Source organism: Zonotrichia leucophrys, chromosome 5 (genome assembly GCF_028769735.1).
Source record: "Zonotrichia leucophrys gambelii isolate GWCS_2022_RI chromosome 5, RI_Zleu_2.0, whole genome shotgun sequence".
Classification (NCBI taxonomy): Eukaryota; Metazoa; Chordata; class Aves; order Passeriformes; family Passerellidae; genus Zonotrichia; species Zonotrichia leucophrys.
In genome coordinates, this window is record NC_088175.1 from 16830863 (window position 1) to 16858322 (window position 27460).

Consider the following 27460-nt stretch of genomic DNA (forward strand, 5'->3'; position numbering starts at 1 on the left):
ACTCCAGTGACAAATTTGTAGCATGTTTCAAATGCCAGACTTGTGTAGGAATTATGCTGGTATTAAGACAGCTGAAATGTTTCCATATTAAATTACAAATAATCCTGTCTTTTGGATGTAGCAATGAGTTGTGTGTTGTTCCTGTTGTGGAGCAATATTTTAAACAGAGGGATTTGAAAGTTCATCCGTTCAAATAGTTGGTGTATTCTATTGGCTGTATTTTTATCAGAATGCCAAAAATATCTGGCATTTTAAAAAATGCTAGTCAGTATGCAAGCTATGATGTTGCATACCAGTGGAGCCTTTAAAAATCTGTATTCCCTAGAACTGCACTGAAATTTAGTTTCTTACAGCTCACACAAAGTTCAGCAAAATTAATCATTGGTGCCCTGTGTTTTTTGTTAGTTGTGGGGTTTTCTAGCGTGTGTCCTCCTGTTCCATTTATTACATCTTAGTGTAGATATCAGTTCATTCTGGGTGTCAAGACACTATTAGTGGGTGTCATTAACTGGCCTAAGATGTTTCTGTTAATAAAAAAATTCAGTTCCTGGCTCTAGAAAATCTGGATTAATTAGTAAATCTAAATTGCAAACTAGAAGGAAGAGTCATAATAAAACCTACATGAAAACTGTTCAGACATGTTGGTCTTTAGAGTTGTATTACTTGATTTTAATATGGTATTAATTAGAAGGTGATATCACTTCTTCAGTCACTTACTGGAGCAGGAGATTGATAAAGAGAAGATTCAGAACTTGCTGCAGTCTGGTTCTGCCTTGGTGTAAGTACTGACATAATTAGCAGCTGATCCTCTGTGCTGTGGTGTAGCCTTTGTTCTTTGGCTCTAGTTTTTCCAAATACAGTGCATCAGTTGATATTGGTGGTTCTGAATGTATTTTCTTCATATAAAGATGAATGCCTTCAGTTGCCTTTAGCTTGATTTGGGATTGACTGGTTTCTGTTTGCTCTACCTCTTCATTAGCATTGCTTTAATGGTAGTGGCAACGTTATTGCTGTATACCTGTTAGGGAATCTCAAAAAAGATGATTTTGTAGCATACTCTCTGTGTAATATGGCAGAGTTGGAGATAACAGTACTGTACAAAGCAACAGTAAAAATGTTTTGTTATCAAGGTGAGACTAGTTGTTGTGTGTTGGAAAACAAACAAAAGCCTCCAACTTGAAAAAGCTCAATGTTATTTCCTTGTGTGTGTCTTTGCACACTGACTATGAGTTGCTGCACACCTGTGTCTGGGCTTTGGAAAAGCCTCCAAAATCTCCTTTAAGGCTACTGCATAGGTGCAAGAAATGCTTAGTAAAAATAGATCTCTATCTGCATGTCTGTGGAAGTTTATCAGTTGCTGTCTCCACTGTGTTATGCCCCCACTGTATGTGCTTATTTAGAGTGAATAACAAAGAGATTTTCCAGTGATACTTTAAGTTCTGGTAGGACAGGACCCTGGTTTCCTAAGGTTAGAGCCACCATTGCTTATTCAGACAACTTATTCTTTCTCTGTGAAGCTTTTTATTAATGCATGTATCTGTGCTTCTTGGGAGAACTGGAGGATCATGCTTTATCTTCTACCCTTTTTTAATGAGTTGTGGTCTTCTGGATGGTAAGTCACCAGCTACTTACTGCAGCTTCTGGAGGTGATGAGCAGAAATTTGTCAGCTGAAATTTTTGTAAAGTCTTAAATGCTGTTTGAATGTTGTGGTGGTTTGGTCTCTTATCATGTTTTGCTTCAATGTATGTTGCTTCTAAGGCTGTAAATCATGTGTAAAATATATTGGGATCTATAATAGCATCCTTTAGGTAACTGCTACATGAAGAGAAGAATATACTGATTTGATCTTAGCTAGAGAGAGGGTCAATCAAAAGTAAACTGAGCTAAGACATCTTTTAATACATTTGTTACCACTGTGGAACTGAAACTGCAGGTATATTTCTGTTCTATTCTGCTAGATGTAATTCCTGGAAATGGTCACACTTGGGCTTTCAGCTCATGTTTAATTTCCCAAGCTAGACAGTTATTCTACTTTTTCGAGGTGAACAAAATGTTCTGGTGTTATGAAAAAAGGATGTGTTTCTTAACCACTTCATTAAATATGTACTGTTGAAAGAAGGACAAGTTCAAAGTCAGTTTTTGGCATGGAAGTAAGCTCAGAAAATGCTTTGAGTGTTCAAATAATTACTGCTTTTTATTTGGCGAGGATTGAAACTCAAGGGGAGATTTAGTGTGCAGTGAAATTCATCCAGTTTCTTGCATTGCTCAAAGTGAAGGTACTGTTTGGTTGCTTTGTAACTTGTTTAATTATCCTGCAAGGTCCAATCCTCTGAATTACTCCACTATGATTGCCATGTGTTTCCAGATGTCAGAGGAGTGTCAACCTAGTAGTGTTTTGGTGTGTGAAACACAGCCATTCTTTACCATTGCTTGCTAGTCAATTTTAATTCTCTGTGCTTTACAACCTTTCCTCCCAGAATAAATGTTGCTACTCCAACTTTTGTGATGCAGAAGAGGTGCATAGCAGAGCAATGAATGTCTTCCATAGTTTACCTAAAAGCCCTGGGACAGAGGTGGCATTTTAATGCAATACAGCTACTTTTGCTGTAAAATTTGTGATGAAAATAGTCTATGCAAAAAGCTTTTAAAGAAGATTCAAAATTTCTTTACTGTTTGGGAGATTTTTAAATTGTGTGTCATCAGTGTCCTCTGAGACACTTCTGCTGTGTTTTTAACAAATGGTCTCCTTCACTTCTGTGAGTCTAATGGATCCTGGAGCTGCACAGTGGGAGTCTTGACAGACTGGAAGTTGCATTAAACAGCTTTGGGTTTTTATTGAAAACATTGTCCTTGGTTCAAAGGAAAGGTAATTATTCTGCCCTGGAATGATAGCAGCCCCTCCTTTATTGACAGCACACCATCTGGTTGTGATAAATTACATGGCCCTGGCAAGGCTGCAGCTTTTTGGTACCAATGGGTGGCGTAAAAGCTTTATGTCCAGATGGTGGAAAATAAGAAATAAAGATTATGTAAAGTTTCTATAAATTACACACTTCCCTGTGTTTGGTGTCATGGTTTAACCTTCAATGAGTCACTAAGTTTTTGGGTTTTTTTAATGTGTTTTAGATGCATCTCTTAAAGGAAGATTTTAGAAAGCAAGGTGGTATATAGGATTTTTTAGGAACTAATTCTTGCTGCAAGGTAAATTCCATTAATCTCTTGAGGGAGAACTTGAAAAAACGATGATAGAAATCTTGAGTATTTCACATGCAATTGGCACCATTTATTTTACTTTACCACCCAATGACTGTTAGTGTAGTTCTCACCTAACAGTAAGAACAGTGCAGATTATTAAAGGGTTTTTCTCAAGAACTAGTTGTACTTAAACTTGTTTGTTGCTGTAGCTTCAGGGAGGTAGGTTCTTTTTTGAAAGCTTGCCAAGTAGTCAGTTCACATCTATAAGTAAAAGTTCAGAGTGCTGTTAGGTAGTTTGCTAGTGAATTTGTTCTCCTGGCAGCTACTTCTTTTTCTTGCTGTCCTAGCCAAACTATTATTTCTTCTTCTAACTTGTTTAATTTTATTATACCATTTAATGATATGATACATTCAAGCTCAGTTCTTGTGTTCTGTCAAAAATAAACATCTGAGCCAATAGTTATTATTAAACAGAAATGTTTGCAGGAATCTTGGAGGATAGAGGCATTTTTTGTTCTCATAATGCCTGAATTAGATCTGTAAGACAGGTTTAAATGTTTGGTAAAACCTACTGCAAGTGACTTCCTAGAATGTCTGATTTGTGGAGAATGTTGGCTGGTACCTCCTTCCAGACTTTTATTTCGGAATGCAATTTTAAATTCTCCTGCCACACATTACTGTTTAGGGTTTAGAAATGTCTTCCATTTGTTGTTTTTATTTGTTTTAAAAACAAAATCACAGCACACTGTGATGAAGCTTATTCTTGGCAAATTCTGGTATCTTTTGTGAGGCTCGTTGCTGCAGAGTCATCAACTAACTCTGCAAAGCATTTCAGTCTCTTTTATTTGGGCTGAGGTAGCAGTAATACCACTCATTACAAGTTCTTCCTTTCCTACTGCTGCTGGCTTTGGAGTTGGATCCTTGCAGTTATATTTGCACAATGTGGCATGAATAACATTTACCTTAGATTTAGATGTAAGGAGGAAACACTTTGAACCTGACATTGCTATGCTTGTTATTTCTGTGGCTAGGCAGTTTGGACATGCATGTGGGGATTGGCCACAGGTTAAAATAACTCTAAAGCCACCCTGAGTTGTTACTAAAATTCAGTCAAGAATTCTATGTATAATGAGCAAAGTGCCCTGGCAAGTTTGACTCCCTGTTTGGCTGCCAGGGTACATAAGAAGCGGATGTGTATTATTCTGGGGTTTGGCAGCTCAGACCTTCACCTTTTGTGGGCAAAATGCCTCAGCAGCTTCAAGCTATTTAGGCTAATGCCTCATATCTAATATGCACAGTCTATGGATGAGCAAAAGTTACAAAGAGCTCATTATTATTAGTCTCTCAAACCAATAGACTTGAAATTTTATCCTCTGTTGTGGAAGACAGCTTAAAGTACAAGGTAGATGTAATTGTAGTTTGTATTAATTTATGTGTGTAATGTTTTCTGCACCTGGTAAATTGTGAGTCTTTGATAATTTTAGGATTTACCAAAGAGGGAAAGAGTTCCCGCAAATGCAGACTATGAGGGTGCTCAAGCATTGGAACATGCTGTTCATGGAGGTTGTAGAGTCTACATCTGTGGAGACAGTCAAAGCCCCAACTAGACACAGTTCTGGGCAACCTACTCTCTCAACCTGCCTCCTACAACCTGCACACCTACATCCTACTCTAGGTGATTGTTCTTTAGCAGACAGATTGGATTGACTGATTTCAAAACATCTATTCCAACCTAAAGAATCTGTGAAAAGGTGCCTTCCATGTCAGTAACTGCTTTTTTCACCACTTGGGACATTTTCTATTTTTTACACAGAGAATAATAAATCTGCAGAGCTTCTTATACATTCCACCAAAGCCTTTTTCAGGACCGTAGGAAAGGTGCAGAGCAGATGTTTCCAGAGTCATTGTCTTTGCAAGATGCATCCTGAAATGTCCTCATTGTACTGACACCTGGAATGATACCAGTTCGTGATGCTTCACAGGTTATTTATGTTTGTTTGCTTATGGCCTGTTCCAGCCTATGGTCAGAGCAGCTGACTTGTCCTTTGATGAGATTCCTTCTGATGGTCTTTGACAAGCCAGTACAACATGTCAGTTAGCCCATCCTACTAGACATGGCCTGGTGAGGATAATTCTAGCATCTCATTTCTTGGACAGACCCTAGATATATAATGTGCTCTCAGATCTGATTGAGCAGAATCACATCACGATATCAACAAAGCATTTGGAACCTCTCTCTGGAGTTGAATGATGCCCATGTGTAGAAAGAACACTGTCACACTTAGAAAGGATGTGCTAATTGGTAAGCAGTCAAGAGCCTGCATTCTTACCATGTCAAGTAGGCTGTTTTGTGCCATGTATGAGCTGTTACATGTCCCTTGCTCAGCAGTTTTGGAGTAGCTGTTTGATTACTGTCTTTCAAATATACCCATTTTTTAGATAGGTTTCTTGTATCTGCCTTGACCACTTAGGTCTTTGAGATGCCATTTGCTCTATTTAGTCACCCTGTAGTCCTTAAGTACCAAAGCAGTCCAATATAGGTGTTTCCTTCAGTAAAAAACTTCTCTAAGGCAAATGCCAATTTTCATTCCTACTAAATTTACCTCATGAGGGTCACAGTCAGTTTCTCTTTCTTCTCTGAGGATTACTGTTTTGGTGATCTTGCTGCAAAAGAATGACTGACAGCTTTTAAGGTTGTTTTTTTTTTTAGTTTTTCTTCCTAATAATTGATTTTCATCCAAATTTTCTTGCATTTTTGATTTATTTAAGCTTTGTACTTCAGGACTGAAACTTCCAATTATAGAGAACAATCAAGTCTTGTTAAAGCATTGGTTTATCACTGACTGCAGTCACTGCATAAACTATTAGGATTGGTTACAGAAGTCTTCTCTAGTGGTGGAAGCATGCTCTGCTAAAATATTCTAACACAGCCCATTAGAACTTAAAAATGTCTTTCAGACACCTGCAGGTCCATCAATCTTACATTTCAGTCGTGGCTTCATCAGAATTCCTGCCACTGGGACAGTAGGTGATAGTGATGCTACATTTGATAAAGTAGCCCTCTATTAATATGTGTTTTAAAGACTTGGACCCATTGTTGGCTTGAGTACTAATGATGTATGTGCACCTGGACGATTTTCTTTCTACTTTAATGACTACGGATTAATAATTTCTAAGTTTCAGCTATCAGTATTTCCAATGGAATTTACTCATTTTATGTATTTACAGCTATTACTGAATCTTTGGTGTGTGTTTATTTTAGGAACCAAGGCTGGCCAGATTTGAGGCAGGATGAACTGTTTACCCGTTTGTGGGTTTTTTTCTGTAGGATAAGTAGAATGCTACTGGTTTAATCTCTTTCTCTTTAAAGCTTGAATTTTCAGGATCTTATAAAAAGTATTTCTGTTGTAGAAAAGCTGACTCCTGCAGTTTGATAAACATTGGCTCAGTTTAAATCAATTAGTTTTAATACTGCCTTTACTAATTCCTTAATGTTTATTCATGCTGGTCTCCTTCGCACATGTATCCTATTTCAAAGTCTTTCTGCTCACTTCATGAAGCCTGCTGTTTGAGGCAAATTATGACTAATCAAATAATGATAATACTGTCATGGCTGTGCACAGAGGATCAGCCATTTTAGCTGATTTTATTACAATGTCATTTTGTAACATCTTGGTGTCCCCATACTGCAGAAACCCTTTGACATCAGCTAAGACTGTTGTTGTCACTGCTGTATGCATATTGTCCCTGCTCCCAGAAGTTTAAATTATACAGAGAGCAGGGCAGTATGAAGAAATCAGGCTTGCAGATACTCCTTCATTGGCTACAGCAAGGTTGGGCAGTACTGCTACTGTGATATTTGAAGTGCATATGCGGCCATATCCTTCAAGTTCTTTTGTGGTCACCAACAGAGATATTCTCTTAATAGAATAATAAACTGTGAAACATGTGATTTTGAACAAATAGTAGGATCCTCTGGCAAAGTGCCTCTATTGTGATCTTTCTTTAGTTAAAGAGAGCTTTTGCGAAAGATGGAAACAAATATTTTGGTAGGACCTGTTGCAGTAGGACAAGAGCTGGTTTTAAACTAAAAGAAGGTAAATTCAGACTTGATATAAGACAGAAATTTTTTTGTAAGGGTAGAACACCAGGTGCCCCAGAGAAGTGGTGGATGCCCCATCCCTGGAATCATTCCATGTCAGGCTGGATGGGGATCTGAGCAACCTGGTCTAGTGTTAGATGTCCCTGCTTATGGCAATGGTGTTGGAACTAGGTGATCTTTAATATCCCTTTCAACCCAAACTGTTCTGTGAAACAGTTTTAACAAATTGTATCTTTTCAGTCACATCAAGCAATGTGATCTCTTCTTGATGAGAGCTGCATGTTTTTATGATGAAGTTCATGGAGAGACCAGGCTGCCTTGCAGTTCTCTAAATGCAACTGGTAGTTGCAAACAAAATCAGAAAGTGCAAATATAAAAATATTCCTCTGGGCTTTAGAATATGCCAAAGGCTTCAATCTCACCAGTATATATAAACTCAGTGAATGCACAGTACATGCACCCAGCTGTTTTTTGGCATGCCTTTAGACTCCACTGGAACTATTTAGTTTGATAGCAAATGCACTGACGGATACTTAATATTAGCATAAATTTTGTTTCTCTGAGACATTTTAATGCCAAAAATATCAGCCATAATTTTTCTTTCCTCTTTTTTCCGTTTCTGATTCTCTTTGGCTTTACCGTTGCCAATTTTTAAAATCAGATTTAGCTGTTTTCCCCTCTCCTTTAAAGCGCTGAGCATTTTTACCATCACCTCTACAGTGGCTCCATACTGAGTAGCCACATAATCCAGGCAAATCCCCTGCATACAGTGTTGTTAAAAGCCAGAGTTAACTCAGAATGGTCATGAGCCTAGCCCTTCACTGCTTCTCCTAAAATAAATTGTTGCTTATGCTGCTACCATATGGGCAATGAACATGAGCTCGCAGCCGTCCTTTGATTTCCTCGTCCACGCTTTCAAGTGCACTGACTCTCAAACCAGTCTTCTCCCCCCATGTTATTTGTAGCTTCTCTCCTGAGTGGTGAACTCAGGAAGCATGCAAGTATGTCAGAAGAATAAATTTTGACTCAGCTGTCCTGCGAGTGTCTCCTGTGTGGATGAAGGCCGGCCTTCCCTGCTGCAGTGCCGCCCTTTGCAGTGAGCAGGGACCGTGGCCGGCACTCCCGGGTGCAGCGGTGGCCTCTAGTGGAAGGTGCCCGCTCCTTCTGGTGACCTCAGCCTTGAGACATACGGCCAAAGGCCCTTCCCATTCCCAAATTTGCTCTAAACTTGGATTCCCCATCAGCCCTGTGAAAAAACCCAGTGAGTTGATTCTGTCTTCAGCCTGGTTTGCTGAATACTGCAGTTTGAGCTATTAAACATTAATATAACAGCACTGAGTTAAGGAATTATTCTAATTCCTTTCTTTAGCTTTCCCATTGTGCTTGGAGGTTCTCTTGGCATTTGCTGATGTGAGCTGATTCTTTCTAATATAAAACTGGGCTAATATAGTATTTTGGCCCATTTAATATCTCTCTGTGCAATCTCAGGTTACATTGTATAATTGTATATAAATACTTTTCTGAAGATCTATAATGAAAATCTGCAGACAGCATTTGAAGGGGAGGATGTAAAATTCTTACTGCGAATATTGGCAGTGATGCTGCATTCACGTGAGCAAACTTGGAGGAAGCAGACTAAAACATGGGGTGTTACCTTGTTGCTGGAACTTGAGATAGGAAACAATGAAATAAGAAAAGTATTCTGAAAGATAAGAAATGTGTAGGTAATGTATAATAAAATTTTACTTCTTATCTTTTATAGAGTGATCTCTCGGAAGAAACTAGCAAAACTTTGCTTTATATCTCCATCTTGTTTATGAGCTGTTGTAAATGACCTTTTTCAGGCTGACAGAATAGGCTGCTCTCCCTTGCTGTGTGGATGAGTGATGCCTTTGGGTGGGTTGTGCAGGTGAATCCCTGTTGATTCATCTTTCTGTTTTGGGGTGTGAGTTCATGTCATGAATCTGCTTTCTGACAGATGATGTTACAAGTGTCTTAAATCAGCTCAAAATCATCACATGCTTGGTCCTTAAACACCCATTACAGCATTTTTAACAACATTGTGTTCTTCCTGTCTCTTAGTGCAGCTTTTCCTTAAAAGGTAAAAGTTTTGGCATTTAATCACTGTTGAAGTGGAATTTTGTTTAGTGTTCTTTCTTGGTTTAAAATATCACTCTACTTTCTCTGGTTTTAAGTTACTCACTGTAGCCTCTAATAGGTACTACTTTGTTTCTAATCTGACCCTTGCTTCCAGTCAGATATTCATAAGTTGTGCTTGTCCTTTCTGCTAGTTGGCAAATCCAAAAACATTTTGCCTTTTTTTTTTTCATCATGCATATATTATTAGAAGTCATGCTTGACTTGTGCTTTTCAGGAGAAGCCTTCAAGAGGAGAGTTTGCTATATCTTCTATGAAAAACATGTTCATGGCAGTAAAAGGGTAGTAGTGCTATTATGTCTTCTCAAAAAAAAAGACGGCTGTTGTGTTGGTTTTTTTAATGTTGAGGTATTTACAAGTATATTGTCCAGAAAACAGCTTGTCTTATTATGTTAACATTGCAGAAGATCTTCATAAGCCCTTGGGAGGCAACTTAGCTTCTGAAAGCTTAGTGGAGAATCTGTTAGATCAGCAGAAGAATATTGAATTCCTGGTTGAGATTTGAAAAATGCTTGTTTCCAAAACAGAATATGCTGAATTATGTCTTTCACTGAAACAGCCAACCAAAAGATGGAAATGCAGGAATAATAAACAGAATGAAAGTATAAGCCTTTGCAAAAACAAGGGGCTTTTAATGTGGAAAAATTTACAAGCTTGATTGTATAATAGCATCGCTCTGACTTGAAGAAACAAACTTTTAAAGAATGATATATGTAACTGAGTTTTCCTTTCCAGTTTACTTTGATTTAAGCACTTCCCAATGTCTGAAAATACAGACTTTTTGAAATTTTATCTTACTTTCTTTTGTTTGGCCTGTAGCTAACATGGTATATGCAGAAAAAGCACTATCCATGTCAATGAAATTGTGCTTTATCTTCTCTGTCATTGATGCTGATGCTCTCAGGAAAGCAACCACAGAGTATTGCAGCCTGGTCCATATTCTTGCTGTGTAGGTTGTATTGTAGCCATGGTCTGTTTGGGGAAACAAGACACAGTGGCATCCCATTGTTCTCTGTGCCATTGAAGTGCATTGGGATTTCCTTCTCTTTCTTTTGTTTCTTTGTTTTCTGTGATGAAGGATTTTTAATTGTATGCATGTCTGCTAAAAATTGTAGTAAGCTTACATGGTCCAGGATTTCTGTAAAATCGGGTTATAGGTTGGTCATTTAGTTTGAGAACAATGGTTGATGCTACAGAACCTACCCTTTACACAAACTCTTTATTCCACAAAACAGTCAGTAAACATTAATGCTTAGGTTATAAAATGCCTTTCAGCATTATTTCCTGAAAAAGTAGGTTGAGATCTGCTGCTTTGATCTCCTTTCACACCATATGCATGCTGCTTTCCATCAGGGCTGACCTGCTGGGCAGCAGCTCTGTGGAAGAGGACCTGGGGGTGCTGGTGGACAACAAGCTGTCCCTGATGAGCCAGCAGTGTGCCCTTCCTTGTGGCCAGGAAGGCCAGTGGTGTCCTGGGTGCATCAGGAAGAGCATTGCCAGCAGGTCAGGGCAGGTGATCCTGCCCCTCTGCTCAGCCCTGGTGAGGCCACAGCTGGAGTGCTGTGTCCAGCTCTGGCTCCTCAGGCCAAGAGACTTGGAGCTCCTGACACAGGTCCAGTGGAGAGCAACAAAGACGATTAAGGGGCTGGACCACTTCCCTCATGAGGAAAGACTCAAGGAGCTGGGCCTGTTCAGCCTTGAGAAGAGACAACTGAGAGGGGACCTTGTCAATGTGCAGAAGTATCTGAGGAGAGGGTGCCAATAGGAAGGATCCAGGCTTCTCTTGGTGGAGCCAGGGAACAAGGAAAGGTGCAATGGGCAGAAACTGGTGCACAGGAAGTTCCACCTGAATATGAGGAGAGGTTCTTTATTGTGCAGATGACTGAGCACTGTAACAGATTGCCCAAGAGGTTGTGGTGTCTCCCTCGCTGGAGATACTACAGAAATGTCTGAATACAATCCTGTGCCAAGTGCTCTGGGCTGACCCTGTTTGAGCAGGGAGGTTGACAGAATGACCCACCTTGGTCCCTTCCTTACCCATTCTGTGTATACATGCACTCAGAGCTGCCATAATCCTCATAAGCATTTAGTTGGCCAAATACCTTCTTTTAGTTAGCTTGATTTTTATTTCTAGTTCTAAGAAGGACCAAAACTTGTTTAGTTCTGGGAAAGCATTTGTACAAAGAAGGGAAAAGTTTTATTATATTCCCTGGATTGTGGCTAGCAGGAGAGGAGAAGACAAGAAACCTGCGAGATAAGCAGTCCTATAAAATTCATAGCCCTCCTAACAAAGTGCATCAGCTGCTGATGTTAGCAGAGGTCATGCTAACATTAGTAAAGTGGTATTTGGCAGGGTAAACTGATTGCTGGATACATCCCTTCCTTGACTTAAATAAGCTCTACTAAGGTAAATGATTCTGCCACAAATTAAGGATGGCACATCTATCAGTAGTTAATATAATGCTTCTAACCTCCAACACCTGGCAAGAATTCCTAAGATGGAACCAGCTTGAAAAACAATTTGAAGTGAGTTACAATAGAGACTGAAAGCAACTTTTCCAGAAAGAATTAATAGAGTATTTTCATCTTAAAGGTGACTTATGGGTCTGATATCAACTTGCTATAATTTTCTTTGAGTGATTTAAAACATCTTTAATATGCTCCTGACAATCTTGTTAACAAAACCTATTTCTTTTTAGACACATACTGAGTTTTACCAGAGGCTGTGTGCTACTGTCAGACTACCTCTTGACAGTTCTTACAGAATTCTCAGAAATCTCTGCTATTAAATATTTTAATTTCCTTGGTCTCATAATGGAAACTGAACCTTGAAGGTGTTTGATTGCGTTACAGCATGAGCTGTTATTGAGAGACTGAGTAACTGGGCCAGTAAATATGTATCACAAGTGGAATGATTCTGCATGTACTGAATTCCAATCTATTTGTATCAAGGGCCTTTTTTTTTTATTCTACATTTTTCATTTCATCGTTAAAAACAAATATGTTAGTTTTCAATCAGTACGTAAGGCAAAGGCATGAAATTGCCTAGTTTAGCCTCTCTTTCCATGTTGACAACAAAGTAAATGGGTTAAATTAAGGCTACAGTAATAAAACTCTAATGTTAGTGTTGAGCATCTACAAGATTGGTTAATGAAAGAATATAAAGTAACTTCATAGCTGCCTAATGTGAACTGGTTTTTGTTGACCAACAAGAGCTTCTGCATACAACTTACAGTTTCACTGATGAAGAGTCATTTTTCAAGATGTGTCCCAGAATTTTGCCTTGAAGTCTTTGTAAGAACTAATTAAAAATATAAAGCTTCCTTTATATTGCAGTATCTTTGTTTTAGGTCCAGGAGGCAGTGATCCCTTGTGTGACAAGCAGATAAAATCCTGCCTGTATGTGGTTTTGCCTGTCTGAAGTTGGTTTGCCCCTCTGAGTTCAGTGTCAGAGGGCAGTCTCTCTGTGTATAATACAACATGTTTTTTATTTCTCAAGAAGCCATGCTGATGAAGTGTTGCACTGTTTAAAAGAGATTTGTGATTGCTCTCCAACTACTGCATAGAGATCAAGGCGGGGGGAGGGAAACAAGTACATCCTGGTTGAACTGAGTTTTCTTTTCTGTCCAGTACCATCTATGATAGTTTATTTATCAACCTTAATAGATGACAGAAATGTTATAAATATTAAATTTTTGTGAGAGAGTAACTTCCACAAATTCGTGGGGTTCTTTGTAGAGATGATTTTTTTTTAACATGGAATTGAGAAGTTACATGGACATTAGCTCAACTGTCTTCTTTTTTTTCCAAAGGCTAAGTTGATCCTGGCCTTGCAAAAATTTTTAATTGCTTAACAATTGTTGTTTATTAATAAATAAACAATTGTTGTTTATTAATAATAAATAAATAATCTTGCAAATATGGGTTGTATGAGAATCCTTAAGTATCTGGACTATTAGTTTAAGCATGAGCTTTTATGAGAGAATAAGGTTAAATGCAGGTGACTTTCTGTGTTGATATGTGTCATTGGTAAAGCCATTGCCGCAGGAGTTTAGATGTACTGTGGTGGAATGTGCAGTTCCCTTTTTATCCTGCTGATAATTATAGTCAATATCAACTCAGTTTCTACTTCAAGAAGAAATGTGCTTAAATATCTCTTATGTGCTAACAGAATCACACACTGGATAAGGTTGGAAGGGTCCACCATGGGTCATTCAGTCCAACCATCCTGCTCAAGCAGGGTTACCCTTCAACACTTTGCACAGGATTGTATCCAGACATTTCCTTAATATCTGGCCTCCTCAGTTTAGGAAGAATATTGAGATGCTCGAATGCATCCAGAGGAGGGCAGCAAGGCTGGTGAAGGGTCTGGAACATAAGCCCTGTGAGGAGCAGCTGAGGGAGCTGGCTTTGTTTAGCCTAGAAAAAAGGAGGCTCAGGCAAGACCTTGTCATTCTCTACAAGTACCTGAAGGGTGGTTGTAGGCAGGGGGGGTTGGTCTCTTCTCCCAGCAAGCACTGACAGAACAAAAGGACACAGTCTTGAGCTGCGCCAGAGGAAGTTCAGGATAGACATTAGGAAAAAATCTTCACTGGGAGAGTGATTAGGCACTGGAATCATCTGCCCAGGGAGGTGGTGGAGTCACCATCACTGGATGTGTTCAAAATAAGACTGGACATGGCACTCAGTGCCATGGTTTAGTTGATGGGGAGGTGTTAGGTCATAAGTTGGACTTGATAATCTCAAAGGTCTTTTCCAACCTAGTTCCTTCTGTGATACCAGTGAGGGAGAATCCACAACCTCTCTGGGCAGTCCATTACAGCGTTCAGACATCTGCACAATAAGGAATTTCTTCTCATGGGGTTATTCTTCCTCAGATGCAGAACTCTGTGTTTGCCTTTCTGACAGTTCTTCTCTGGCCATTTCTCCAACATCTTGAGGTCCTTCTGAAGGGCTCCACAGCCCTCTGTGGTATTGGCCACTCTTTCATGTCATCAGTGAACTTGCTGATGAGGTATCTTATGCCTTCCATCCAAGTCACCAATGAATGAGTTAAACAATACTGTGCCCAGTACTGGACCTTGGGCGACACCACTAGTGACAGGTATCCAACTAGACCTTCTGCCACCAATTACAACCCTCTGGGGGTCTGCTGTTCAGCCAGTTCTCAGTCCACCTCACTGTCCACTCATACATTCCACACTTCCTGAATTTGCCTGTGAGAGATGGTGTCAAAAGTCCTGCTGTAGTCTAGGTAGACAATACCCTTTCTCTCCCTACATGCATCCAGGCAGTTGATTCATCACATAAGTCAGTCAAGTTTGTCAAAAGTGATTTACCTTTAGTGAATCCATACTGACTATTCCTGATCACCTTCTGGTCATCCATGTGGATGGAGATGGTCTCCAGAATGAGGTGTTCCCTCACCTTTCCTGGGATGGAGGTGAGGCTGACTAGCTGGTAGTTTCCTGGGCTCTCCTTCTTGCCTTTTTGAAGACCAGGGGGACATTTGCTTTCTTCCAGTCTTGAGGTACCTCTCCTGATCACCAGGACCTTTCAAAGATGATCATGAGCTGCCTTGCTGTGGTGTCCACCAGCTCTCTCCACAGTTGTGGATGCATCCTGTCAGGGCCTATGGACTTGTGGATGTCAGATCTCCTTAGGTTTTTTTCTAACCCAATCCCCCTTCACCAGGGGAGAGTCATCTTTACAATACTCCTTTACCCTTCCTGGTCTTCAGCCCAGGGTCAGAGATTCCTGAGGTATCTTCCTTGTCAGTGAAGACCGATGGAAAAAAAGCATTCAGTAACTCTGCCTTCTCTGCTTCCTGTTTTCACTATAACTTCTGCCTTTCTGAGCATTATGACCTCTAAAGCAGACACCTTCACAAGTGATGAATTATTCACAGAACCACTGTATATCCTGAGCTGGAAGGGACCCACAAGGATCGTGAAGTCCAACTTTTACATGAATGGCCCATACAGATATTGGATGGTCCCCCAACCGTGGTGTTACGGGTGCCATGCTCTAATCATCTGAGCTAATTTCAGGGTCATTGTTTTAGCCTGTGGGAACCTGTTCTGGCAAAGACACTCATTTGCTTCCAGTGGTTGCAAGGAATATGCATCTCATATGCTTTCATTGTGGAGTACTTTCTCTAGGGTGTTGGAATTTATTTTTTTCTTAAGGTGCATACTAGCTGCATTTTTTCAAGAATACTTCTTACATTGTTTATTTGTGACAGGAGAGTGTTTCTTCCTCTTTAGATGGTATGTGACCTTTACTTCTGATACAATGGCAACATGTTCTTTAGGAGATACATGTGCACTTGAGACTCAATGATGACCAGGCTACTACAAGCAAGGAAGTGTTTTACTAAATTGTAAGAGCAATCTGGATATGACTCTAGTAAATTTGCAAAAGGATATAAAAGTACAGGAAAGTTATTAGTTATCCTCTAATTTCAATGTTGTTCTGTCACAAGCTAGTTTAAGCCATTTACAGGACCCAGGAGGGACGTGAGATAAGTTGATCTGATAAACAGTTCTGATTTTTTTAACCTTTTGAAGAACTCAGTTCCAGTAATCATCCCTTTTTTCCCCCTTTCCTTCCTTTGCTGAAGGTCATCACATTCCAGTTTCCTAGATAAAAGGACGTTACCAAAATCATTGCACAACTTCTATGCAAGAACAGTTGGCAGGGTGGAGTCTGATCTGGCCTTTTTTTACGTGGTCTTAAAAATGCAGCTGCATACTGCCAAAAAATCCAGTTACTGGAGAGTTTATGCAGTCCTGACAATTTTTCTAGGCCTACAGTTGAGCAGTTGTGGAAAAAGCTCTAACCTTCAGGAGATGCTTGGGCTGGGAAGAAATTTAGAGGTCCTGTTTGAGTGTTCAAGCACTGTTTGGGTTGTGAGTGGGATTAGCAATGATACCTACTCACTGCTGTTTCCAGCACTGCTTGTTTTGTCTTTGTCTTTCCACCAGAAAACACGGGGGAGCTGTACTAGCAGTTAACAGCCTGCTGCACCTGGGGTACCAATGGGGCTGAGCCAGCAAATGTTGGTAGATGCACAATACAACAAACCCTATTCAATTAGCATGGAATCACTCTTCCAAGTGTAGGATTTTATAGTAGAGTAGGAGGCTAAACAAGTTGAAGTACTGAGAAGAGTACTTGCACAGAATGCAGGGAGAAAGGCAAGCAGAGGGCGAAGAACCTGTGCTCAATTTTTGTTTGATTCCTGGTTCTTTGCTTCACCCCAACTACAATTCTCTTCAGATGGTAATGACGTGATGGGTACTGAGCCATTGGGTAGAGAAGCCACTGAATATATTTTCAAGTTCTTGGTAATATTATTGTAGCCACAAGTTTTTAAAAGAGTAACAATTTCATTAAATTACTCCATGGCTCTAGGGTGAAGTAAAAGCTGATAGACTTTTGAGACCCACAAACCTAAAGAAAGCGACATCTTCCAGACCTGTCAGTTGCTTTTAAGAGGTGATTACATCTCTGTAGAGAAGTGAAAGACTCGTTCTTGAGACTTGTTTACATTGCAAAGCAGTCTTCAATCTATAAGTACAAATCTAGAATCATAACCTGGTTTTGTTGGTAGGAGTTTAGGGAAGACTGTGAAGCAGTTGCCAACTACAAATTAAGATTGCTCTTTAATCTTTAGTCTGGAAGGCTTCCAACAACATGGAAAAGGGTGTGAATGTGTAGAGGGGAAAACCATTCGGGTGATGAAATTCCTTCAGCTTCAACACTGTAAACTCCATGTTTTATGGGAACACAGAGGAGATGTATGTATGGCAAAAGCTGCATTCCTTGTCCTGGGAGAGGGGCTGATCACAGTAGCTGTGTATGTTACCTTACTACTCATGAAATCTGATTTATATTTTGATGCAATTGTACATCACTGACCTGACATATCAGAAGTTGTTGCATTACTGTGTAGGAGATGTGCAGATGCAGCTTTCTCAGAAGATGCCAAAATAGCTTTTTTTTCTGCACGTAGTTTGCTGTGGACACTTGTGTATTTATTGATTGCCTCAATATTAGAAATGCAAGTAGTGGCTTTAGGCCCACTATTTTTAGTATCTTGCAGTTAGCTTGGTTCTTTTAATTTTATTGAGTTTGTTTCTTCTTCTAAACTTCATTTTGCAGTCTGGGTTATTTAAAATGACCAAATAATTGGTCTGAAAACATAAGAGAAAGCTGGGTCTGCAGCAGAGGATCTGATGTGAATAAATTAAAAATGTAGTTTTATAAGTTCAAGAAGCCTTTGTGTTCTACTGAAATCTTACTGCTTTTTGGGGAAGAGGAGCTAAGCTTCTGGAGAAACTCTGGGAGAGAAAAGATTAAGAAATAATACTGTTAATGGAGAAGAAGAGATGTCTGAAGTGGAAGTCAGTGCTATTAAAAATACCAGCTTCTACCTACTAATGATAGGCCAAGTTTTGCAAACTTAACAGGTTTCACCTTTTTTCCTTATGCTGTGCCTTTAATGGGGTTTTGCTTTTGCTTGCATGGTTGTGGGTGGAATGTCTGATACTCTTGGCAACATATACTATATAGGTTCTTAAAATTACATTTGTTCTGGCCTGGAGCAGAGCTGTGTGGGTGTTGGATGTTTCTTTGAGACCTGACATTCCTGTTAGTTAATCACCTTATGTTATCTACAACTTGAAAGGAAGACGATGAATGTCTAGCAGCCACCTTCACTGTGTGGCACAGATCTGCATGCTGTACATTTAATGGTTCAGTTTTTCAATCACCTGCCTGGGCAAGGCAGTGTTTGGGTAATCAATTATCCAGAAATATACTTTGTGGACCAGAGACAAGTGAAGTGTTACTATTAAAGGAATAGTGCTTAATCTCATAAGCACATTAGAGTATTAGTTGATCAGAAATGTATTATGATCTGCTTAAGTGAGATGATGTGAACCTTTTTCTGGGCAATAGAGGAACATAGCACAGTGTGCTAGGCTAGAATTTAATTAACTGATAAATAGGTTGTTCTATACATATATCTGAACATTTGAAATATTTAAATTGTGCTAGCTGTCTAATGTCTACTAATTTTGACAAATATCAAAGAATCCCTACAGAAATGGCTGAATACATAATAAATTGGCTGCTGCCACTTAACTGAAGTGAGCTGGATTATCAGAAGTAATCGGTTTAATTTAAACCCAGCTCATTTTAACTGAAAAAGGTTAGGGAGCAGCCACGTGATAGTTCAGCAAAGAGATCTAAAGAGGAAAGTAGTAATTTACAATAATGCAGACAAGCAGGATAAAACATGGTGAACAACACCAGCTGATTCAATAGATTTTCCATTAATTACTCATAGTATAAGCAAACTCTTCAAGATGCACTTACTAGTGAATTCTAAGAAAACTTTTAATCTTGTTTAAAAGCAGGTAACTGCCCTTTTTTTGCCAGGTACCTCTTGACTGAAAGAAAGTCTGATATGAAAAAACTAGGCAGTGCTTGGACTTGATAGTTGTGCCTTTCCTGGTCCATTCAGACTTGTCAGAAAATGCATGATTAATCTTAGTTACATGAAAGACAAGAAAGTACAAATCCCAATTTGCATTTATTTTTAACACTTCCATAAGCACAAGCAGGACATTAATGTCTTGTACTTTAGTTTGAGGTCTTGTGTTGCAGTCATGGATGTGACTTTTGGCAACTGAGTTCAGTGTGACCTTCAATTCTTTTCTAGGGAGAGCACGTGTGCAGCAGCTAGCAGAGAACACGAGATACTTCAGGAGACGACTGAAAGAGATGGGCTTTATCATCTATGGAAATGAAGATTCCCCTGTTGTGCCTCTGATGCTGTACATGCCAGCAAAAATTGGGTACGTTTGACTGCATAACTTCTTAGCCATCTTCTTTAAAGCTAGGTTGGTATAAGAATATGTATGAAGAGTTTTCTAAATATAAGAAAAAAATTGTTTGATTTTTGCTCTTATGATCATTACTGAATCCTGTAAAATATGGAAACTTCTCTAAGTGATCTTGAGAAAATTGAGGCTTGTAGCTTGGGGAGCATCAAGAAAGCACTTCAGGGAAGCAATTTTGCCTCTATGTGTCACATTTTAAAGGTTGGGTTGTGTGTTTCCATTATATTTATATATAAAGTGTATAAATACACTAAAGAGAAGCTGAAATTGAATGGAAATTAAAAGTAATTGGAGGAAGTCTTTCCGCTAGGTTCTCAGGATCAGAAGCCAACATTTTCATTGATGAGCTTTGAAAATTAGAAAAAGAAAAACAGTGGGAATGGAACATAATGGGACACAGCAACATGTATGTGATAAATTCCTAGGTTTTAAGAGGTCTAGATATAATCATTCAGGCATTGGTATTGTAAATACTAAAACAACTGTTGCACTTAGGTTTATAAATTCTTGCAGATTTGTGGGATGCTGTGTGGATAATTAAGGCTACAATTCTTCAAGGAGGATACATAAAGTATATATAGAAAAAATTTTCAAAATAAACAAAAACCTGATTTCAAGGACAGCTTAGCTTTGATCGCTACTTTTCAGGGTTTGTATAACGCAGTGCTCCATCAACACTTTCAAATTTGGAAAACATAATTTCATTTTATGCTGTACTCAATATCTCTGGTACTTGACTAGCTCAGATTTCAGTCTGGCACTTTTTGTGAAGCTAGATACCCTCGTTCTCCATCCTTCTCAGTGTAACAGAGTTTTAAAAGGCCTGTTACCTTTATGGGTGCTGCAGACTACATGTCCAGCACACAGAGGCTGCTTTTTCCACTGCCCAGTTTCTCTACCGGTCAATAAAATCTTTTCCTTGGAAGTGTTCATGGAAATACTTATTAGCTGAGGAGTTGGGCCAGTGTCTTACTTAAAATTAGCAAGAGCAGAGAACTCTGATGAGAGTTGGCCCTTAGGATCTGCATTGGATTTACTTGATCTTTTCTTTGTCCCTTGTAGCCTGTTTTAAAAATAGTTTGAGAGTAATAAATGGATTCAAAATGAAGTGTATCAGGATGCACCTATTTATAAGGAAAACAGTTGTGGCAGAAAATATAAAGACCTAGTAAAAGAATGTTATTTTATATGTTCTTATAAACCTCTTAAGTTCATTGCTACTTCTCACAACGAGGTCTGTTAAAAAGGATTAATCATTTCCTGTGGCCTGTAGAAACACCCCCAACTGTACTGCCATTGCAGATCCGATGGAGGTCTTTGTCCCTCTCATTGAATGAGTCACAGCCACTACTTTCTTTAGTCTCCTTAAGAATTTGTTTTGTTGAAGATAGTGAGTGACAGTTGCATGATATTTTTGCACCTTCCTTAAAAATAATAGGTTATCTCAATTTACTGTGGTGATTCACTGGTTCCCGTGATACTTATAAAGTGGTGCATTCTGTGATGCAGTAATGTACTTTAATAAAATTAAATTCATGAAAACAAAATATCTTGAAATTGCAGAAACATCCGCTTTGGGGCATTGCAGCATGAGGGGCTCCTTGTATAGTCAAACTTCTGAGCCAAAATCACTCTTAACTTTTGGAAAGATTTCCAAGCTTAGGTTACAAATCCATTTAGAAACAGCCTGCTAAAAGACCAGTCTCTGCCACATACAATCTTTCATCTTTGTTAGAACTTAATACACTGAAACCTTTTGAGAAGGACCACCTTGGGATTGAATTTAAAAAAGGCTTTTGTGAGCAGGCCTTTCTGCCTCTAAAAAGAAAGCACTGGAAGCTCCAAGCCGTGGTGTGACAGCCTTGCTGCAGCAGAGGCCTCTGTGGGTTCCCATACCGAGCCCTTCAGCTCCTGCTTTGCCGGCCCTGGAATGACTGTGACTGTCTCCTTCCCCCGGCAGCGCGTTTGGCCGTGAGATGCTGAAGCGGAACATCGGTGTTGTGGTTGTGGGCTTCCCTGCCACCCCCATCATCGAGTCCAGAGCCAGGTTCTGTTTGTCTGCAGCTCATACCAAAGAGATGCTTGATACAGTAAGTGTCTCTTCTTGTCTTCCTTCTGCTCGTGCCTGCTAATAAACAGATACAACAATTGTCTGGGTTTTGTGCACTTGTTCAATGTTTGATACACAGCATGGTTGAACCTGACCTTCAAAGCCCTTTGCAATACAGCTGGCAATGACTCCATCTCTTTCCTTACTTTAGCAGTGTGGAATGCCTGTTTAGAGTAAATCTCAGGACTTTTCTTGTCCTATTTTAAAAGGAGACAGTCTCATTCCTGTGAGACAATGCTTTTTACCCTCTTTAAAGGCTATACCTTGCATTGAACTGGTTAAAAGGAAACATTTTGCATCTTCTGACCCTAGATGTTAATGGTAAGGAAAAAAAAAAATAAAAAGGCCTGAGAATCTCCAAAACATTTATATTCCTCTCAAAAGGAAGCACATGATTACTAGTGAGAATTTTTATTCCAGAGATTACTATTCCTGTTCTTGTTTAAGGCTTCAGAGCACTGTATCTTAAATGTCCCTGCCCTAGTGAGTCTGTACCACATGCAGTGCCTTACTTACCCTTACTGGCACTTGCAGGGGGAATGGAGGTCCCCTCGAAGGAGGCCTGCATCACAGGTGGGAGATGCTGCCTTCAAAAAGTAAGGATGGTGGTTACTCTCTGACTAACAGAGTTGAACGAGGATTATATGAATATGTCTCACTGTTCTAAGTATGTCTTGCTGTGGTAGCTACATTCAATTTTGAGTCTTCTGAATAACCTTTTTTCATGGACATATGTACATAGGCTGTCTTAGGCACTGCCAAAGTTCTGCATTGCACTTTTCCCCCCACTTTTAGGGTCTGTGACTCCGAATATAAAGTAGTCATGAATTTGGACTTCATGAGAGTAGACTCTATCCTGTTCAGAGACCTACTTGAAAGAATCCCATAGGACACAGTCTCAAAGAGCAGAGGTGTCCAGGACAGTTAATTGATTTTTCCTCCCCACTCCTTCCCTGAAGAATGATCTGTCCTGATTTAAAGGAGAGGAAATGTGGTGGGAAGCCTGCATGGATGAACAAACCAACAAAAATATATAATGAAAGTGTGTAAGAGATGCAGGCACAGACAGGTGACCAGGGATGGGGTCAGGAAAACCAAAGCTCACCTGGAAGTCAGTCTGTCAAAGGACATAAAAATGCAGCAGGCAGAGCTTTTATGGGGCATTAGTAGCAAGAGAAAGAGTAGAGAAAATGTGGAGGACTGCTGCTGAATGGCACAGGAAAATCAGGTGAGAAATGCATGCAAGAGGCAAGGGTAATCAGTGCCTCTGTTGTCTCAGTCTCCTGGTGAGACTTAGGAATCCTGACACTATGAGATTAGTGGAAAAGTATGGAGCAGTAAAGACTTACCTTTGGTGTGAAGGAGGCTCCAATAAGGGAACATTTAAACAAAATCAACATGCACCAGTCCATGGGACCTGATGAGCTACATCCACAAGTGTTGAGGGAGTTGGCTGTCACTGCAAAGCCACTCTTGATTATCATCTTTGGAGAAAGAGTTCATGGTGGCTGGGGGAGGCTCCTGAGAACTGGAAGACAGCCAATGTCACCTTCTTCTTGAAGAAGGGCAAAAAAGTGTAAGAAACTGCAGGTTGAAAAGCCTTGCCTTTATCTTGAGAAGATTGTGAAGAAAAAAAATCTTGAAACTATTTTTGAACATTTTGTGGACAAGTTGAGTGGGAGTAGTCACAGAGTTAGGAAGGGGAAATCATGCCCCATGTCCAAATATGATCAGGTGGTAACACTTCAATATGTGAACAGCAAATAGAATATCTAACAGATATTTACTAATGTCTTATAAAAAAAGACTCTGCTTTTTCACACTTGATTGCTACAGAACTTACATACAAATCAACAGCCTAAAATTACAAGCTTTTTAAATTTAATTTCTGTTAAAAAAATAGTAAGGTAGTGTGTGGTGTGAGCAGTTTTGTAATGTATGTGTAGTGTCATTGAGTAGTATCACCCTGCCGTGTATCTGCAGTGCTGTATCCTGAGCCGTTTCTGCTTGTGAGAGATTCTCTAACACTCCAACAACAGACTGCTTAAGGAATTCCTTCCCAGCTACTTGTCCTGCTACTCTTCCCTTAAATATCTCAATTTAGTTGTTTCTATTCCAAATAAAGGTATGGAATGAGTACTTTTCAGAGAAGACCCTCTCCTTTGCTTCCTTTTGCCCTGTATAAAATAAATAGTATCAGACTTCGCTCAGAGTGTGGTAATAGACCTGAGTTCATTGACACAAATGAGGGAGCAGTAACTTCTGGGACAGGTGGGCATGGAGTGGGGATGAATGGATAAGAGATGGGAGGAAGGAAAATAAAGGAAACTGAAGTCTTTGAAATAATGTTGCTGCAAATTGACATACTCTTTCTAAATAATATTGCATAATTGGCATACTCTTTCCAAAACTGAAACTGTACAAACTTGATGTGCAGGCACTACCTGAGCAATTGTGCAATTTTACAGTTGGTTAGGTTCTTGGTCTTCCCTTTTAGTGACTAGCTGGGGCCTTTGCCATAATAAGCTGCTTTTGTAGGGTCTGTATAAATACCACATTTGCGCTCTTCCAAAATCTATCTGTAACTTTTATTACTCTGCTTTAAAAACCTCTTTTCCTGTCAATTCCTTCTGCATTTTCCAAAAAATGTTTCAAATTTTGTGCACTTAACATAAGATTCACTGCTAGAGTACCTCTGTAAGTGTTAAATGTACTAAATTGAGGAAATGCTAGTTCAATATATTAGAGCTTGTCTGCTAAGAAAATTAATCCAGAGCAAAATGAGGTGTGAATTTTGAAGTGAATGAAGAAATCCTGATTTAGCTCAGTGTGTGGAGGCTTTTTTCCAAGTTAGCATAACCCCCTTTATGGTTCAAAATAGCTGCATGCTCAAAAGCCAGAACATTGGCAAGAAGAGTTAATAAGGAGCAAGTCTTTGTGTCAGTGACTTTGTGCAGTGTTTTCTTGTGATGCAGTGAAAAGGGATTGATTTCAGGCAGCTAATCATTAAGGCAGACCTCAGGTCTAATCCCTCTTGCTAACTGTGGCAGCAATATCCAGGAGGAGGAAGAACTAAAATGAATGGACTTGGGGAGAGCTAGCAGACAGCTTCTTCAAGTCACCAACAGAGGAGACAACTTGGTATCCCATCTGTGTATTCATGGATGCTAACTAGGGCTCTTGTGGTATTTTTTTAAACAAAACTTAACCAGGTTTGAAGCATAGGGAAGAGAGACTTCTCTTGCAAATAATAATATTTGTAATGCTACCTTGTTCTTATTAAATACACCCACACAATGAGGAACAGTTACTTAGTTAAAATTTTAACTGTTTTATGTAAATAAAACTTCCTTGCCTAAAAATATTTGGCTTAGGATCAGAGTGGAGTCCCTCATAACCTGCATCGCTGTGGGCTGTGCTTTCTTTTCAGTGATGAAAAATATATTACACTCTCCTAAAGTCAGAGTACACCAATGCCATTTCCTTTGTAGTCTTTGCTAGTCACATGGTCCTTTTTGTTTTAAATTAATAAAATCCTAAATCTGCATTCAAGAATAACAGTTAACATACTCTTTCAACAGAAATTCAGCTTTAAATTGCTTCCATATGGGATCTTTACTTAAGGCTCTGGCAGACTGTGCCCACACTTTGTTTTGTTTTGTTTTGTTTCTACTGAGGTCCAACTTCTGGGTTTGTCGTTCCCCCAGATTTTGGAGTGCAGAGGTTTTTGCTGCCAGATATAACAAGCATGAAGGGCCATTGTTTAAAGAAACAAAGACTTGAACTATCCATCTAGGAAGAAAAAACATGTAGAGCTATTAACCCCCATCTTCCAACTGTCCTCAAGAGACGAGCATTTGATGCAGATTGGAGCATCAGTGTTGAATTAGTGACATTCTGAAGCAATGCTGAATGTACCTATCTCAATAAATTTACAATTCAAGGCAGCAAAGAATGCCAACCTTTGAATTAAAAAAAATCATATTGGACTTGAAAGTGATCTTCTGAATTAATTTTTGTCACTTGCCTATATAAAATAACTAGTATCACATGCTATCACAGATTTGTCTGCAGCAACTGATTTGTTTTGTAGTTTGCTCTAGGAGTGTTCTGTAGAGAAATGAAGTTTAGGATTTGGCTTTTAACAGACCCTATTGTGTGTGGACAGATGTCTTATCAGAGATTGCAACATAATGGAAGTATGATTAACTGAGTTGGGACTTCCCTCATTTCTTACGCAAGCAGATGTTTGATCTCTGGTAAACTTCATAATATTTGAGTTCAGGTCAAAATGGTGAAAGGCTGTGCTAATTCAGTAGAATGTTCTGTGCCATCAGTTTCTTGAATGCAGGATTTGTGGCAACCTCACTGGGACTTGCTTTCCAAGGAGAAAATGCTTAGGGTCCTGCCCAGAATAACTTTTTATTTTTCTTTCCTTGGATTGTCTGGCAAAAATCTGCTGTGCCATGTTGTTTATGACACACGGCTTTCATCTGTAGTTGTATGTGGACAATGCAAATTAACCAAATGTAGATATAACAAATGCATCTACAGAACTTGTTAGCTCACTATTATAGTTTGTCTTTGCTGTTTTGCAATTTAAAAAATACAGATCAGCTTTGGTTTCAAATTGAATGATACACAAGGAGGAGTCAAACCTCAAACAAAATGTACATTTTTTTTCTATTTTAGCTTCATTACCTCCAGGAAGGGAAGAACATTATTCTGTTTTTCTATCTACGAGTAGTCATGGGGTTTGCTGGATATTATAATCCTGTTCTGGAGCTGGACTAGTCAGGTGGATACACAGGCACTCTCAGTTAAGTGACCCAGTGCTGTTCATGTGGTCTCAAAATTTCCAAATTCTAAAATGAAAAAAAAATCCTATGCACTTGTGAAGGTACCAGCTTCTAGCAGAGTAACATCTCAAGTAAAATGGCTGTCAGAGTAGTCTGCAGGCATGCATAAAGGAACACGTGTGGATAACTTGCATCTGTCTCCTCTGCTGATCTACTGTGATCTCTTTGTCAGGCTTTAAAAGAAATCAATGAAGTTGGGGACCTTTTGCAACTGAAATATTCCCGTCGCCGTTTGGTACCGCTCTTGGACCGGCCGTTTGACGAGACCACATATGAAGAAACAGAAGACTGAGCTCCCTCCATGTGCCTCAGAGGGAGGGACACACCCAGGGGACACTCCGTGGCACACAGGCCACAGCATCTGTGAACAACACACTTATGACTGCTTAGTATAAGAGACATTTCCTCACAATACTGAAGTGGCCACATCAGCTCTAAATGGCATTTTGTAAATAGGGAGAGGAGAAAAAAAATCTTTGATTTCTGTGTCTTCAGGGTCTGGCCCTAGAGGTGCTTGGCTTTATTTTTTTCTTGTTGCTTTTTTTTTATTTATTTGTCTCAATGAGTTCACAGCAACCTAAGTTGGCTGTGGCTGATTAGTTCAGACTTTGTATGCACCATTAGCCTCCCAAATGCTGGCTGAGATGTTGTGAGCATGTGTGACGCTGGCATGGCAGCATTTTCAGTGTCACTGCTAGGTGTCTGATCTTCCCAATTAGGAATGAGCTGACCTGTCTGTTTCTGGAGACTTCCCAGAGAAACTGTTGATTGCTAACTTTGACATATTTAACAAGATGGATAATCAACCAAAGTTGTTTTTTTTTCATTTGCAGTTACTTATGTTTAAAACTTGAATTTAGCCTTTTTAAAATAAATGTGTTGTTGACATGTCGCTGACAGGACCATTGTTCCCAAACATTATTTAGTTTTGTAAACCACAGGCAGAAGAACTTCTGGAACTGTAGCCTCTTTTCCTTCCCAGTATGGATACCAGATTGTATCCTGATTTTGACACTAATTGTCCTTTTGATAGAGGGTAAGTGATGGAGAGGGGTTTGTTTTGGTTTGTTTTTAATACTTCTGTTTAAAAAAAAGAAAAAATATGGGTTGTATATGTGTTGCTTT

The 27460-nt window shown here is 39.4% G+C and overlaps 1 protein-coding gene across 1 annotated transcript in view; it reads left to right on the forward strand.

Annotated features, from left to right (window-relative positions):
* SPTLC2 (serine palmitoyltransferase long chain base subunit 2) overlaps positions 1-27233 on the forward strand; it is a 72115-nt gene extending 44882 nt beyond the window's left edge. The window contains exons 10-12 of the mRNA XM_064714193.1: positions 19186-19321; positions 21327-21456; positions 26508-27233. Coding sequence (XP_064570263.1) covers positions 19186-19321; positions 21327-21456; positions 26508-26627 — 386 coding nt within the window. The 3' untranslated portion in view covers positions 26628-27233. The remainder of the gene's footprint in view (positions 1-19185; positions 19322-21326; positions 21457-26507) is intronic.
* The last annotated feature ends 227 nt before the right edge of the window (positions 27234-27460 follow it).